At 47.9% G+C, this 17,314-nt stretch overlaps 1 protein-coding gene across 3 annotated transcripts in view; it reads right to left on the minus strand.

Moving 5' to 3' along the window:
* Positions 1 to 17,314, minus strand: part of TRPC3 (transient receptor potential cation channel subfamily C member 3) — a gene marked incomplete at its 5' end in the record, with an annotated part of 67,001 nt that overhangs the window by 31,953 nt on the left and 17,734 nt on the right. For all 3 annotated transcript variants that reach the window (XM_079773138.1, XM_079773137.1, XM_079773136.1), the window contains 2 exons: positions 6,488 to 6,676; positions 13,077 to 13,848. In XM_079773138.1, coding sequence (XP_079629264.1) covers positions 6,488 to 6,676; positions 13,077 to 13,848 — 961 coding nt within the window. The remainder of the gene's footprint in view (positions 1 to 6,487; positions 6,677 to 13,076; positions 13,849 to 17,314) is intronic.

A 17,314-nucleotide genomic window follows, 5' to 3' on the forward strand; every position in this document is an offset into this window, starting at 1 on the left:
GTACCAGATGGTGAGGAGCTGCTGCTGGCAGTTGGGGTGAAAAGTAGCACATGGGGTTGCTGTCTGCCAGGGAGAGAAATGGCTGCAAATTCAGGCACCCTCTTAAAGGGCTAACGCACAAAATTTCCTGTGCAGCCACCCACCTTGTGCTCCAGCAGAGGGAGGGCAGAGTGGACTGGAGCTGTGTGAGCAGAAGCCAGGACTGGGGGCTCTGGAGTTAGAACCCCAGTTTCCTGTGCTGAATCATTCCCTCACACTGGGGAGGTCATCTTTCTCATGCAGATCTTTGCTGTGCAGGTGGTTTTTACCTGGGGGGAATGTAGCTGCCCCACCCTATTAGAAAACACCTTGCCCCGGGACTTGGGAGTTTCTGAGACCCATTAAGAGACTGAGAATAACAGCCTCCAGGCAGAAGCAATTACCCCACCCGGTTGAAAAACACTCTTGCCACACCTGTGGACGATTGCCTGAGGGCAAATCAAGACAAAAGTCTATCAGTCTGTAGTCAGAGGTGGTCTCTGGAGGCTTTGAGTCTTTGCCTGACCTAATTAGTCAAAAGCAGCATTTGACACTGTCCTGCAGTAGAGATTGAGATGGATAGCAGATCTACCTAATAAATAAAGGTGAGAAAAGCTATTAGAATGGAGACCTGGACTCATATGCTTGTCAAGATAAATAGCATTTAACACAGTCTTAATTTGAATGTTGGTCCAAATGCCTTGGTGTTTAGAGGGCCTGCATTTGTGGGAAGTTGGATGGATGCAAATAAAAGGCAGGCCTGTGACTGCAGCCAGACTTGGCTTGGCATGGGGAGTGGTGCATCCTGGGAAATCCACAGGTAGAGGATGCGATGTCAGCAGATCAGATAACCGCTCGGGAAGAACTTTTTTATAGGCCGAGGGTTTGATCAAGTCAGAAAATGCCTACGGAGTTAACAGATAGATGACATGTCCGTATGGAATTGGTGGACAAATGTCCCACTTACAAGTGTCCTTGGTAGGTTTTGAACTCTCGAGGGTCTTTCATAACTTTTGAACTCTTGAGGACAGAAGTACTCATGTTGTAGTATGGCTCCCTCTTCCCACTCCTCCTCCTCCAGCTGCTCTTTAAATTTGAAGATGTGCTTTATGGCATTAATTACACTGTATAAGGTTACATAGACTCAAAGACTTGATGGAAATCCATCCTTTCCACGTGACACAAGAGGGTGATCCATCTTTGACTCACTGTGACTTGTTCACATAGTGCAGATCCTTAATCTATGTTAAATACGATGTTTGCACCTTGTCATACTTTACTCTTCAGCTTAACAGGTATACTTCCTATACTACTAATTTTTCCCTCTTCTTAATTGAGATAATAAACATCACCGTATGGCATCTGTTGCCCCTCCCCCCCCCCATTTATTTTTAGAGAGAGTGGAAGGGAGGGGTAGAGACACAGACAGGGAAACATCAACGTGAGAGAGACACATCGATTGGTTGCCTCCCATACATGCCCCAACCAGGGCCAGGGATTTGAGCCTGCAACTGAGGTACATGCCCTTGACTGGAATCAAACCTAAGACCCTTCAGTCAGTGGGCCAGCTCTCCACAGGCTGACACTCTAACCACTGAGCCAAACCAGCCAGGGCTGTTGACTTCTTTTAATCCACAGGGGGAAAAAATAGATATTTTCCCTAGTGATTTTAACCGAATACGGGCACACAAGGACCATTTGAAAAAGAAAATGAAACTGATGCAACAGTAGCAAGTGAGGGCAGAAAAGCTAATCCCTCTCGGAGATGAGTTTTGCTCTTTTTAATGACTTCAAAACAGGGCAGTGACCTATATATCTCTGGACTGGTTTACCTCCTAAAGCACCCTGCCACTGCCCGCCAGTCCTAGTGGCTGGGAGAACGCGTATGCTGTTTTCTAACGTCAGTGGACCAGCAAATTGAAATCATTCCAAAAATAATACCCTTATTCGAGGTTTCCTGATTTAAAGGAAGAATGATTGACACATAAGAAAATCCCAGTCTTTCCATGGAACAAAATGACTGTAGCATTGAGAAAACACCTTTTTCCTGCCAAGTTGACTAATAGGTTGTAAACTGAACCCCCATTCGTGGCAGACTATTAAGAAAAAATTCACGTTACACTACGTTTTCATGAAATCCGCCTTGACCAGAACTATCTTCGTGGGGACACTGGGGCGCAGAACATGGTGGGAATGTTCCGTTTTGCTTTTAATTTCATTGTTGGAGCCTCAGTTCATACAACTTAAAAGAAAATATTCCTGTGGGTACAACCTAGATCATTCCACCTTCTTTTTAAAGTTCCTGAATTGTGATGCATAAACGGAAAACTTGCATGGTTCGAGTTTTCTGGATTTCGAGCCCACCGGGTGTGAACTGCTCTGCCACCTCCCGGTGCCTGGGCACAGGCCGGCCCGGCGGAGGCTGCCGGCGCGGGGTCAGGGCCCGGCCGGCACGGGCGCCCCAGTCTCTGCCGTGTGTGCCCCCCGTGTCTCGCTGCGAGGCTCCACCTCTGAGCTTTCTCTGCAGGTGCCGGGGAGAGCTTTTTGTGTCTACACTGCTGTGTCTCCTCTGGGGGCTGTCTCCTTACACTTAATCCCCCCATGGAGGAAAGGGGAGAGCGGGGGAAACTGAGGACAGGTCCCCGCCTCCTCAGAGCCCTTTTTCAGGAAGATCTGGTGTCTCTTATCTCTGCCAAGGGCTTTCTTACAATAGCTACTAGCGACAGGCAGAAGTCTTGGTATGCCTGTGGGTGCAGGGGACTGGCATTCCTCTTTACGTCACACAGAAGATGGACAGACAGAACTAGAACTCAGGACTTGGGGCAGGGGGGCAAACAGTCCCTAATTCTAATTTAAAAATAATTCATGTGTTTTTTTTTCTTGTACCCATTTTCAAAAAAATCCAATTTCATCTTCCGTTCTCTTGTAGTAGAAGAATGTCGATAACCCTATGAACAGTAACAGTATTTACCATCTTCCCAGTGGTGTTATTTCCCTTATAGACTCCTTAGAAATGATGAATAGTCTTCAAAATTCCTGATGAAAAGCACATTACTGTTTCCCGCCAGTAGCATTTGATAGCCCGTTACAGCAGCAGCATTAAGAATCGTAAGTTTTCATTATTTAATAATTTAAGAGAGGTGAAATAGTATTTGTATTTTAATATGCATTTCCTTTGTTACCAAGGTGCTTGAAAATTTTAAATGTTTGTTAGCCATTTTAATTTTCTCTTCTGTGAATTACCTGTTCAAGCTCTTACCTTATTTTTCTATAAAGCTCTGGAAATTTTTCTCATAAATTTGTTTGAGCTTGTTTGATATTAAGAATAGCAGTCCATTATAAGTTATAATTGAGAAAAATATTTCTCCCAGATCTTTCCAATGTACAGGGTTTTAGGCTGCATGTGATCAAACTATTTATATTTTTGCTTTGTTATTCCCTCTACTGCTTTTATTTTGGAATGTTCTTTCCCACATAATCATTAAATTCATGTTGAGACCCCTGCTATGCAGATCTTTCATATTTTCGTTTTCTTGATTAACTGCCATCGAGTCTCTAAGGCCTGGTTGAACCCGTGGTGGGATTCCCGAGCTCCGGCAGCTCCGAGCCCAGACAGGAGTCATAGACCCAGAACCTGAGCTGGGGGGCGGGAGGGGGGGGGGGAGGAGGGGGGAGGGGGGAGATCTGGGCAGATGGAGGGAGACACTTCCTGAGTCTCTTATAAACCCTAGCAGCCGCCCGTTACATAAAACTGGTTTCCTTGGTGGAATTATGGGCTGATGTGAATAAATATGCGTTTATATTTTTATGCGGGGAAAATTCTCTAACACAAAGTTATCCTGAAATCCCAGTGCCTTTCATGTAGCCATAGGCACCTCAGGGCCACAGCGTGTGTGTGTGTCGGAGGGGGGGGGCAGGCCGGGGAGAGGGGGGACATGCATCCTTATAATCTGAGAGGAACTTTTTCTTGGGGAATAGAAAGGAGAAGGTGGGGGAAAGGACGTCAGGAGTGGGTGGGTGTTTTCCCTCTTTGCTGGAGTGGAGATGGGTGAGTGCTGAGAACAATTCAGGAAGCCTTTGAGAGAGAAAAAAATAGAACTTGGGGCTTTGGGGCATTCCAGAATAGGGTCCTTCTGTACATTTTCCAAATGAGCATTCCAAATCAAAGACTTCAACTAATATTCATTGTATAGCATCAAACAAACAAACCAGGACACCTCAAAGTCTTAACTCTCTTTTCAGTTCCACATATGTTATTTTAAATATATATATATAATAAATATATACATATTTAATATATCTTTTTAAAAATGTATTTTTATTGATTTCAGAGAGGAAGGGAGAGGGAAAGAGAGATAGAAACATCAATGATGAGAAAGAATCATTGATAGGCTGCCTCCTGCACGCCCCACATTGGGGATCGAGCCCGCAACCCGGGCATGTGCCCTTCACCGGAATCGAACCCTTCAGTCTGCAGACCGATGCTCTACCCACTGAGCCATACCGAGTAGGGCCACATATATTCTTTTGGCTGTTGTTACCTGATAGTTGACTGACAGCAAGTTTATTACTAATGACACCTCCTACACTGTGGTCTCCACACCCATTTATTTAAGATGGACATGCAGGAGGACTTGCACTCTGCGAGACAGCTGGGTAACAGACACATCTGCAGACGAGCTGTCTGCTCACGGGACACTTTCAAAGCCATGATTGAGAACCTGTGACAAGCGGAATCACTGCTTCCCGCTCGGGTGCTCAAGAGAAGAGATGCGCACTGCAAGACCTGTGCATGAATCCAGACAGATTTCCAAACGCGTCTTAATATCCATCTTACCCAAAACGATCTTATCTTGTAACTGGCAATGCCTTGAGAATCACTTTCACTTTGAGTTTCACTGTCCTGTTACATAGAGGGGAGGTCTGTCATTGATGGCTGGCCACAATCACGTGAAAACCACATGCGGAAGTTCTCTACATTCTGGTAGCATTGTGTACGTGTGTGTGTGTGTGTGTGTGTGTGTGTGTGTGTGTGTGTGTGTGTGTAGAGTGATCCTCACTTGCTGTCAGGGGACCGCCTGGCCTAGCGCCCCCTCCCGTGAGAGGCGGTGTGGGTGCCTTGGTGTGAAAGGGGCCGCGTCCATCAGGCAGGACTCGCAGCCTCCAGGGGCGCAGGGCCAGCCACCTGCAGCAGAGGCGGAGTTGCTCTGTTTGGGCCACAGAAACTCCCTCAGGGCGTCAGCTCTGGAAGCCAGCGGAGAGAAGCTGTCCTCGCGTCTCCTGAAGACTCCTGACCCTCCGCCTAGCCCTCACTCACTTCCTTTCGGCGTGAGCTAGAACCAGTGCAGTGAACACGAAATCCGTCTTCGATGACTAAGAACAGAACTTGCTTAAGAGCCATCATTCTGAGAATGAGTCGTCGTAACGCAGAGATGCTATTAGCTACAACTTACTGAACAATCCCGTGTCTGCGCCTGTGCTGATTACGTCGCCTGCAGCAGCTCAGTAATCCCGGAGCCAGCGGAACAAGTAGTTACTACCGTTGTCTGCACTTTGCCAACAAGCACACCGAGGCTCGGACTGGTTAGGGGACGTGCCGCGGTCACACGGGGGCTTGAGCCCTTGCAGGCTGGCTCCGGAGCCTGCCCGCCTCAGCTCCCTGCCACACTGTGTGACACCAGCTCTACCGATAACGGCTTACTTCTCTGTGATTTATCAGCGTCTCTTAAAAGCACAAAACAATTCCATTTATCTAACATATATAAGCTGTTGGATTCTGGGTAAGACATTTTTATTACAGTAAAACATCATAACCTCAATTTTCATGAATTATTTAAAAGCCCCATACAAGTAGAAGATAGATACACATAACAGTTTATCTAAAATAACCAGGTTAAAAAAAATCATAATTTTATTTTTGGCGAATGCTATGTGACCTCAGACGTGTCATTTAAGCTGGGAGAACCTTAGTTTCTTTGTAGAATAAAAATCTCATCATCTATCTGATCTATATTGTAGGCAAAACGGATAATAACATAGGTCTGGTGCAAGGATTAACGTGAGAATGTATGTGACAGTCCCTTCCAAAAGCGTGTACAAGTAACAGATTTTATTGTTATCAACTGCATCGTGACGGGCAGTTTAGTTCTTTGGCATGTCTCAATCCATTGAAATCCCACCAAAACCCTGAGACAGATAGGAAACATTATCCACCATTTATAGAGGAAACTGAAATGTAAAGAAGTCCTATGACTTATCCCAGGTCTCACAACCCATCGAGAGTGGAGAGGATCAGAAGCTCGGTATTTGACTCCTCACTTTACCAGGATGCTTCACTCATTCCTTTCAAGAAGGAAAAAGGATCTTTTACCACAACATCTACTCTCATGATTGGAAAAATGTCCTGGAATCACAGCCTGGCGGGTATTCCGTGTGGATCCCAACGCGCTGGACGGGAGCAGCCACTCACCTTTTTGACCTCATACTTAATGGCAAGTTTGACGCGGCTCAGGGAGGCCTTGTGCTTGTGCGTCTCCGCAGACTCCGCCGACTCCAGGTCTCCGTTCAGGATGGCTTCCACCTCTTCCGAGTCCCGGCACAGGTCCAGCACTCCCACCACGAAGTCTTTGCATTGCATGGACAGCTTCCGATAGTCATTCTGAGAATGAGAGGTTTGGCGTTTAGAACAGAGGATTTGCTGAGCCCATGGGAAGGGTGTAGGGTCCTCTGTGCGTGAGGAGAAGCAGTTCCTTCCTCTGGTCGGAGGCTGCAGCCCCCTGGGGATGGACTCGCCCCCTCCCACCCGCAGCCAGGACCTTCTGCAGCCTGCCCACCGTGAGAGACACCCCAAAAGCGCTGCGCACAGCAGTCCCTGGTTTGTATTAAGAGATGTTGCCTAAATGCTGATGCTGAAGGGCCAAAGGATCAAAAGGAGTCGAATCTCTACATGATCGTTTTCTTAAAGCCAAAACAAAACCATTTCTATAGCGGAAAAACATTTTTACATCAGTTATTTTATTCTACTTATTTCTAGTTGAGGGACAACAAAAATTTTTTTAAATGGGGATTTTCCTAAAGTGGCGACTTGACACAGGAGATGGAGCACATGTGGGAATGACGTGTCCAGGTGCTATCTCCCGCCTTGCTGGAGACGCTGCTCCAAGTGCAGTCGGACCTCACCCAGCAGCCCCGACGCGCCTGGCCATGCGCCAGAAGGCCATTCCCACGCAGCCCCGGGGCCCTGATGTGTTCCTGACACACCTATGTCTGGGGATGACTGGCGTGCAGGGAAGGGCGTGTGGGGAAGGTCAGGGACCAGCAGAGAGGGGGTGTTTCCCCTTGTTGGTCTGCAGGGCACGTGCCCACGTCCTGAGGAAGACAAGTGTCTGATTATACGTCACTGAAGTGCCAAGGGTTGCAGAGTACCGATGCCTGAGAGAAAAGATGCCAGGCCGCTGGAACTAACACCTCGCGAGAAATAACCTGTGAATCTCCCCTTCCATTCGCATGTGTGTGTAGTGCATGGACTGGTATGAGGAAGTCAGCGGGCAACCTCCCCTGTTACCTCCTGATTGCAGCTCTATTTCTCGCCTCTTGGTTCCTGTCAAGGTGTTATCGACCATCGTAGGAAAGTGCCTCACTTCCGGAAACCCCAGTTCCATTTCTATGGCTCTCACTAAAATTATCGCCCGTTAAGGAAGTTAGCCAGATGATCATCTAATGTGGTGCACTTGAGGAAAATGGATTCCTCATTTTGACATGTCCTGAGACACTGTGTGTCTATTAACTAAACAATACTTTGCACAGCAGAATTTCCTAATTCTGGGCTTCCAAAAAGCATACCTTAAAAAAAGGCATGGCCCTAGCTGGTTTGGCTCAGCGGATAGAGCGTTGGCCTGGGAACTGAAGGGTCCCGGGTTTGATTCCGGTCAAGGGCACAGGACCGGGTTGTGGGCTCCATCCCCAGTAGGGGGCATGCAGGAGGCAGCTGATCAATGATTCTCTCTCATCATTTATGTTTCTATCTCTCTCTCCCTCCCTTCCTCTCTGGAATCAATAAAAATATACTTAAAAAAAAAAAAAGGCATGAGGGCCCAGCTAGCATGGCTCAGTGGTTGAGCATTGACCTATGAGCCAGGAGGTCATGGTTCCATTCCCGGTCAGGACATATGCCCAGGTTGTGAGCTCGATCCCCAATGTGGGGTGTGCAGGAGGCAGCTGATCAATGATTCTCTCTCATCATTGATGTTTCTCTCTCTCTCTCCCTCTCCCTTCCTCTCTGAATTCAATAAAATATTACTTTTTAAAAAGGTGTTCTAATTTCGTTTTTTTTAAAAAGGATATGAGGAATTCCACTTTTCCCCTTTAAATAATTAATTTACATGATGTGATGGGCAAAAGTCACATTACCAACCAAAATAAACAAGAGGAGGAGAGAGTGTGTAGAGGCTACCCAGACTAGAAAAGTTTCCATTTCAGACATCAGAAATCCAGATAAAGGACAGTTACAGTTAATCCTCTTCCTCTCATAAGGGAACAGATAAAATGAATAAAAACTTCAATCTTTGGTTTCCATTCAATTTGGAACCAGGCAACTGATAAAATTAATAAAATGTTCAGCCGCTGGTTTCTATGCAGAGTGTCTGCCTTCCATGCCTGGAAGACTAATGAAATATTTTATTATAGCATCCAGAAGTATTAAATCCATGTCTGTTCCCATAGAAAGCTCCCCTTTTAATACAATTTTTTAGATGAAATTTCCTCGTGTGCCTCTTCAGTTCAGACTGTTCTATAAGATTTGGTACAACATAGGACGGCCATTGCCCCATTGAGCAGAAATAAAAGAGACTATTTCCTGTGCTTGAAGAAAATGTGGGGACCACTTCTGCAGCAATACCTAAATAATGACTCATTATCTTAAAACACTGTGATCTGTACATTGTCCAGTCTGAAAGAAAGCCACGTGGGTTGTTCACATCCACTGAGAGATCAGTCACACAAGCTGCAAGGACAACACCGTGTTTTCATAACCACGGAAACCTTTCCTGGGGGAGAAGTCTGTGACCCCAGCACAGGAAACAGTCAGAGCTGGGCAATGGGCGTTTCTTCCACTGTGGTCACGGGATGGCGTGTCTCATTATTTGCGGAGCTCCCCGGGAACATGGGGGTACAGACAGCCCTTCCCAGGTGCAAAAGGAACCAGCCTGCTCTGACCACCAGGAGGAGCTGCCTTCACCGAGACCGTCTGTCCGCTCTGCATTTCCTAATGATTTCCCCCTGATTTAGTTTTGCTTAATCGTCTTCATCAGGCCACTCATCCATCACCTGGGCCTGCCACGAAGTTATGGGCTGGACCTGCTGCCCACTTGGCAGAGCAGGAACTCAAAAGCCCAAGGACCACCCTGGCCAGTGGCTTAGTTGATTGGAGCATCGTGCCATCCACCAAAAGGTTCGGTCTCTATCCCCAGTCGGGGCACGTACAGGAGGCAACCCATGGATGTCTCTCTCACTCACTCTCTCACTCTTCCTTCCTCTCTCTCTAAAATCAGTAAAAACATATCCTTGGGTGAAGGTAATAATAATAATAAATAAAAAAGCCCAAGGACCTGCACAAGCCAGAGAAAGAACAATGGCGCTCCATCCTCACCGTGCCCCGTCTCCAGGTTTCAGCACTCATAGCAACTGTAAGGCTGACTCATCATTCTAATTCTCTTCCATCCTTTTCCAAAATCCCTTTTATCCTTAAGAGGAAAGCGGGAATTCAATTCTAAGTAGGCTGGGCCCTGTCCGATCCTAGCCCTCATAACAAAGAGAGGGCAGTGGTTGAAGCGTCAATCTGAAGCCAGACTTCTTAGGCTCAAACACTGCTTCTACCGCTCACTGCTGTGAGATCTTGAGAAGTCACTCAGCCGCTCTGATGAGAACAAGCCCGCCTAACAGTGCTACTGTGAGGATTAAAGGCTCAGTGTGCTTGGTGCACATCAAGGACTCCAGAAGGGCTTCAATATTGCCACGTACAGCACGTGAGATAGAATATTGAGGACTGCACCCACGAGTCCCACATCGGGGCCTGGCAGGCGGAACCTTGGCTATAGGCCTTGCTTTCTCTGTAAAATGAGAGTCTGTCTATTCAGACGATTCCTAGAACATCTTCCTGCTGTAAAATGCTGCCTTGCTTCAGCATTATATTCATTCTCCTCTTCCTGACAGCCCTGCTGTGAAATTGCTCTTCTACTTTAAAGAGAGGAAAACTGAGGCACAGGGAGGGCAAAAGGATTTTTTTTTCCTTTTTTCAAAAATGTGCACCACTGACTCAGAATTAGGAAATTCCACTTTGCGTTCTCACAGCTTAATAAATGACTAGCTTGCTGGCCTCTGACACGCGGAGGATTGGACCCAGAGGCCATCCTGTCCAGGACTCTGTCTCTCGGAACAGGTACAGACAGCACGTGCACACCCAAAATCCGCCTGTAATAACCTGTCACCACGCGGTCCTCCATTCATTTTTCTAAATCTGTATCCGAGCGTGGGCAGCCTCCTGGGGTAATGACCTTCGTGTGTTTTCGGCACCAGGCTTCCTGCATTCTTCTAGAAGCTCTGGAAACTGCAAGGCGGCTGGGAGCCTTCTCTCAAGCACCTGAGTGGTGGCGATTTGAGGGGCGAGATGCCCGATCTCCCAGGCCATTGGGCAGATGAAACAGGGATCGGTGCCCACAAAGGGAAAAACCACCTCTTTTTCGCTAGGCAGCACACTGTCTATTTTCTCATTTCAGAGCTGGTACTTTGAGCTCAAAGTCTCTGTGGAAAGAATACAGAGAACACCACGAACCAGGGCAAATGAGGTGAGCTGCTTGCCTCTGCGATGAGCGTCCCTCCACCGCCCCTTCCAGCAGAGTTCGGGGTCAGAGCGGGGAAAGCTGTTTTCTCAGTCTAAGGCCCTGACAGATGGACATGAGTGTGGGGCAGGAGGGCAAGGGGGTGAGGAGAGGGCAGGTAACCAGGCAACAGCAGGACAGGTAAGAATAAGGAAGAAAAGGAATATGCAACCAGGGGAGGGGACTTGTGGTCCCTGGACACCATGACTCAGACAAGGCTACGCCACCCAACAGCTTCCCATAGAATTCAGATCAAGGCACAGTGAGATTTAGATGATTTCCGAATATCCTTAGCTATCTGGTAGCTTTTATGCATGCCCTCCTAAACTCAATTGTGTTCTCTCTCTCTCTCTCTCTCTCTCTCTCTCTTCCTCCCTCCCTCCCTCCCTCCCTCCCTCCCTCCCTCCCTCCCTCTCCCTCTCCCTCTTTACTTGCAATATTCCCCACCTTTGAAAGGTTATCAGAGGTGACTGTAGTCAGAGTAAAGGGGACTCTAAGTATTATCAATATAGATTTCGCCAGCTTCAGGGGAAAGCAAAAAATGACAGACTTTTCAACCATGGCTTTACTGAGATAACTTCTCTGGGCAGAATTGCATACATCATCATCTTCTGCAAATTATTAAAACATATTCCCTTTTGTAGAATCTCTTTTATAGACTTTCAATATATAACAAGCAGAATACATTAAAAAAGGTTGAGTGATATTTGAAAGGCAAACAAATTTAGAATTATATTTTTATTACTATGCCAAAATAAAGAAATAGTATTTAGAACTATTTTACCTGAATGTTTTTCTATTCTCTCTAAAGAGAATTTGAGGCTTTCAAATGTTCTGAGTTCTGTCTAAAAACAAATTCATTTGGGGCCCAAGGAAATAAGTCTTTTAAATATTACATAATGAATCTCTTCAAAGGGACTAGATATAAGGTAAATATTTATTTTATTCTTTGTATGTTCGCACATTTTCCAAAATTTTTATAATAAATATGTGTAGCTTTTATACCAGAAAAGTATTTTAATGGAGTAACAAATAAAATTACCCTACAGCCAGAGTGCCACCAGCACAAGATGAGGGTTGTCCGATGAGGAGGAATTTGGTGTGTATGGAAGGGGGAAAAGGCCCACCAAACTTTCCATTTCTTGCAACCCCTTGGCCTGAATTATATTGCTAGTTGCATTTGTGTAAATCTCACTTAAGCATGAAAAAATGCACTAAGATCTGAAAGACAGAATGACCGCTCTTCCTCAATCTGCCATCACAACGCTGAACTGAAAAGCAGAGGGACTCAGCATCCAGAAAACAATTCAAGGAACTGAAACAGGGATCGGTGCCCACAAAGGGAAAAAACACCTCTTTTTCGCTAGGCAGCACATTGTCTGTGTTTTTCATTTCAAAGCTGGTACTTTGAGCTCAAAGTACAATCACCTCAGGTGGAGAGCCGGAGACAGGGTCCTGCTGAAAACCCGCCTACTGACTGTCCACCGCTAATGCATCTCCTCTCACCCAGGTTAATTGGTAGGACCGTCCAACATGCACAGGAGGACTGAGCAATTGAATCAACAATAACAATGTTTTCCATCAATGTGTACTTTTTATAAAAATGAATTGCACTGATTGACTGGAGATGATGTCCAGGACAAAATAAATAAATAAATCCAATAAAGCAGAACACTGGACCGCCCTTGCCTTTCTGGTGGACCTGGTGTCTGGGTCCACGTTCGTCAGGCTGAATACACATTTGTGGGTTTCAGGGAGAGGCATTCTGGTCAGATGAATGAAATGACTTTGGCAGCATTTTATATTAGCCTTTTGACTTTCAATCTAAATGTCTGAGCTAATAAGCAGTGAACTAATCCTATTTGCATGCTGGATCCCACCACACAACTAACTACACAAGAGGGGGAAGACGTTGGAAGGGAGACATTCACGCCAAATCCCTCCGTTTGACAAAAGCGGACATAACGGTTACCCAGAAAAATTCTAGTTCTCAGATCCAGCCTATCCCAGTCCAGAAAACAAATTTTTCACAGCGCCAAGCTGGGCAGGGAAAAGCATCAGATCGCTTCTGAACGGCGCTCCCGACCCCTGGTTACTTAAACTCCCCGGGGCAGCGCTGGTTTGGGAGCCAAGCAGGGCAGGCGCCAGGCAGGCGGCGGCGGCCGCGCGGGGCGCCCGGCTTACCTTGAACTCCTTTTCGATGTTGGCCAGCTTGGCCAGCTCGTTGCTGAGCTCCAGGGCGGTGAGCACGGGGTCCTCGCTGGACAGGGACAGGTAGGCCGGGCTGGCCAGCCCCTTGTAGGCGTTGATCCTGGAGCGCGAGTGGCTGAAGGAGTCGCGCCGCTGCTTGTCGGTGCAGTCGCCGCACTTGCAGAAGTAGTCGTGCGGCCGCTCGATGCGCGCGCCGCGCAGCAGCAGCATGTGCACCACCTCGTACTTCTGGCAGTGCGCCGCCAGGATGATGGGCGTGATGTCGGGCGAGAAGCGCGTGCCGTCCTCGTCGTAGGCGTAGAAGTCGTCGTCCTGCAGCTCCTGCTCGCAGGGGCTGAGCGTCAGGCGCCCGCTGGCCGCGAAGCCGGGGTGGTTGAGGATGGCCTCCACGATGCGCACGTAGCCCTTGCTGATGGCCAGCAGCAGCGCGTCGCCGATGCGCGCCAGGTTCTCCTTCTTGAGCAGCAGCTCCGTCACCTCCAGGTGCTCGTTGCCCACGGCCAGCTGCAGCGCGTTCTGGCCCATGTAGTCCACGCAGTTGACGTTGAGCGTGCGGGACTCCTCCAGCATCTTGCGCACCACCGGGATGTTGCCGTACTCGGCCGCGTCCAGGAAGCGCTCCTCCTCGGCCGTGAGGCTGGTGCCGCGGTCGTTGAACATGAAGGCCGGGCCCCGCACGGCCTGGCGCCGGCCCTTCTCCCGCATCGCCGTCTTGCGCCTCAGGGATGGGCTTTCATCCATGGACCTGGTCAGCAGCAAAGAGAGAAGAGCTGTCGACCAGCAGGGCGAACTGCTCCCTGCAGGCGTCGGGCCCTGCGGGAATCCACAGCTCCGGGCTCAGCGCTAACAGCGCCCCCGAAATGCACACCTGTACCTGGGCGGCCTGAGCCGGGGAGCAGCCGCCAGCCCCGCCAACCGGAGCTCCGGTCCACAGAAACCGCTCCAGGAGAGGCAGTGACAGAAACACTTGCCAGACACCGCGCCTCCCTGCGACCCTGGCAGAGACGGAGCTCAGCGGACCTGTGGAAATGGCCTTCTACTGCTCAGCAGTCTGGAAATACAGGCTAGCAGGTGCCCGAGGGCTGGAGAAAGGACGATTTTCAAGAATTAAGCCAGAACATGCTCTCAAGTCATTGCACATTTTCAACTAAATACAGTAATTGATTATAAAGGAAAAAAGAAAGAAAAATCTGAGTATTTAGCCAAGCGTCATCTTTCAGGCCTGCCCCCGCCGCCCCCCCAAAAAACCCCTATAAGATTAATTTTTCCAATAATACAGACAAGATTTATCAATTATAAAGTTAGAGCATCAATCTAGATATATGTCATTGAACAGAACTGTGCCTTTATAACGAGTTGCTAAATTACCAATATTATATAGTTGCCTCTCTGAACTACGGTACGTTATGGTTTAAAATCACTCGCATTACTTGTGAATAAAGCACCTGACACTAAAGCACATCCAGGGCTGTGCACCGGCCCTAACAGCAGCCGTAGGGCTGAGTGTCCGCTGCCTACAGTCAGGCTAGCGGCTCATGTGCAGCGGCTGGAGTTCACAGTCCAGCTGCTGTGTGCTGGGCAGGTAACGTCGCCTCCCTGGGTCTCCTTACCCAGGGCTCACAGGCACATTTACAAAGCACTCCAGATTGTCCTCATGAGCTCATGAATGAAAAAGCTTTTCTAGAAGTTCTGAGTCTCTGGAAAATGATGTTAAATAATATCATTTTTAACATTTCAATGGTTATTATTATAAGTACAAATCTGCCTCTTAATATATATATTTTTTATTGATTTTTTACAGAGAGGAAGGGAGAGGGATAGAGAGCCAGAAACGTCCATGAGAGAGAAACATCGACCAGCTGCCTCCTGCACACCCCCCACCGGGGATGTGCCCGCAACCAAGGTACATGCCCTTGACCGGAACCGAACCCGGGACCCTCCAGTCCGCAGGCCGACGCTCTATCCACTGAGCCAAACCGGTCTTGGCCAAATCTGCATCTTTACCTTTGCCCAGTTCTAACATTCTTGCTGACTGAAGTGCTTAATATAACTTCCTTTTCTAAAAGTCTGTGATTTGTGTGTGTTTTTGTGTGTGTGTGTGAGTTGCACCACCAGAGGGACCAGATAAAGCTCTTCTCACATCACTGACTTTTGAAGCAAATCAGAGTGACGAGTTGAAAGTGAATGGCTGGGGGGGAATGCTTTCCTTCCACAATATGTGTTCCCGAAACGCCTCCTGCTATTGACCAAACAGTATCCGCAGGCTCAGGAGCCGAACACCAACGAGAGAGGACACCGGCCTCCGGGCGGCTGGAGGGGACCCCGGGCCTCAGCCAAGGGACGGGCTCGGAGGCCACGGCAGAGGTTTCCAGACAGAGCACGGGCGGGGCCGGGCACGCCGCTCTGCAGAGCGAGAAAGGCAGAGGCCCCAGAGAGGCTCGTTAGCGAGCCCAGGGCAGAGCGCGCTGTGGCTGGCACCCGTTCTAACAGCTCAACTGGTGTTGGGTGATCAACTTTAAAAATCAAACACAGTGTTTATATACAGGGTGGGGCAAAAGTAGGATTACAGTTGTTCAGATGAAAAATCTCTCTATATAAAAGGCTAAACAACCAGCTGACTGGCCGGTAGCGATGACGCGCACGGACCACCACGGGGCAGACGAGACGCTCAACACAGGAACTGCCGAGCGACAGCCACTTTGCAGAGTGCCCTCTCGCACTCTGGGACCTCTTGGGGGACGTCGCACTGCTGGTTTAGGCCCGATCCCCACAGGCCACGCTGAGGGACCCCCACCTGCCAGAGGGACCCACTCACTCCACAGACACCCTTCGAGCCCCGGCGCCACCCCAGATGCGCCGGTGGGGAGGGACCCATGGGAGGTTGGCTCCAGGGCGTGCCTGGCCCGTCTTGCCCAGTCCCACCCTGCCCGCCACCTTCTAATTAATTTCCTTTCAACGTGCACGAATCCGTGCTCTGGGCCTCTAGTAACACAATTAATTAATAAATAATAATACAAGAATAAACTGTTTCATGTCCGCACAACTGTAAACCTACTTTTGCCCCACCCTGTACACACACACACACACACACACACACACACAGTATATACACATATCTATGCACACATACAAATGTATTTGCTGCAATTTCTAGAAAGCAACTGAAGACTCTTGGGGAGTGGAACTGAGTATCCACAGGGGGAGGGAGATTTTTACTTACAGCTTTAGCACATTTTGAATAGTTTTAACCACAGTTTGAATATTTTTACTAAAAAATAAAATTCATGTTTTCAATTTTTATTTATTTTAATCCCTTAGGTACTTATTGGCAATTAATCTTTCTGAAACTAAATAAATGCCCTGTGTTTGACTATTATTTGTAGGGTATAGATGTGTAGTGTGTAGAATGGTGTGTGGTGACTGGGGTGTGTGTGCTGTGTGTATATCTGTGTTTGTCTATGTGTGCTGGTATGATGATGATTTTTAAGTGGGAAACAGCACTCACTGAGCTGCCCAGAAGAGAACTGTGTTTCGTGACCAGACTCTATGACAAGGGTTTTAAACAAAAACCATATGCGGGAAGCCACCGCTTGCCAATACTGTCACGAGAGTGCACCAAGAAATGCGGAAGGCCAATGGACCTTGGGCATAGGCAGGGCTGATGCTAAGCACCGATTGTTCATCTTGAGATAGTGGTGGCTCAAGGCAATTCCCTAACCTGATAATCCCTTTACTGTTTACCAAACTTTACCTTTGATCTACCTGTATGCATTGCTAAAGGGCAAATGTGTACTCAAGTAAATAAATAGTGGACCAGGCCAGAAGTGTGTGTGTCTCTTTAAGAAAGAGGCTCCACCTGGCTCCAATGCCTTCTAAATTCATATTTCTTGTATAGCATTTTCATTTGTGCGTCGGCCCCTCCTTCAGATCCTGAACCCTGTCTGCAAAGGTCACGGCACCATAAATGTTGTCAGTGTAAAAGTGAGTATGCTTTCTTATTATTAACTAGAGGCCCGATGCATGAAATTTGTGCAAAGGGCTCAGCTGTTGCAGCCCCAGCTGCCTCAGCCCTCTCAGCCCTGGCTTCATCCAGAAGGTCATCCGGACGGTCATTCTATTGTTCGGTCTAATTAGCATATTAGCTCTTTATTATATAGAACTAGTGACTCAGTGGACAGATTCATGCACATTGAAAGGAAATTAACAAGAAG

Source organism: Cnephaeus nilssonii (assembly GCF_951640355.1).
Source record: "Cnephaeus nilssonii genome assembly, chromosome: 5".
In the NCBI taxonomy this organism is placed as follows: Eukaryota; Metazoa; Chordata; class Mammalia; order Chiroptera; family Vespertilionidae; genus Cnephaeus; species Cnephaeus nilssonii.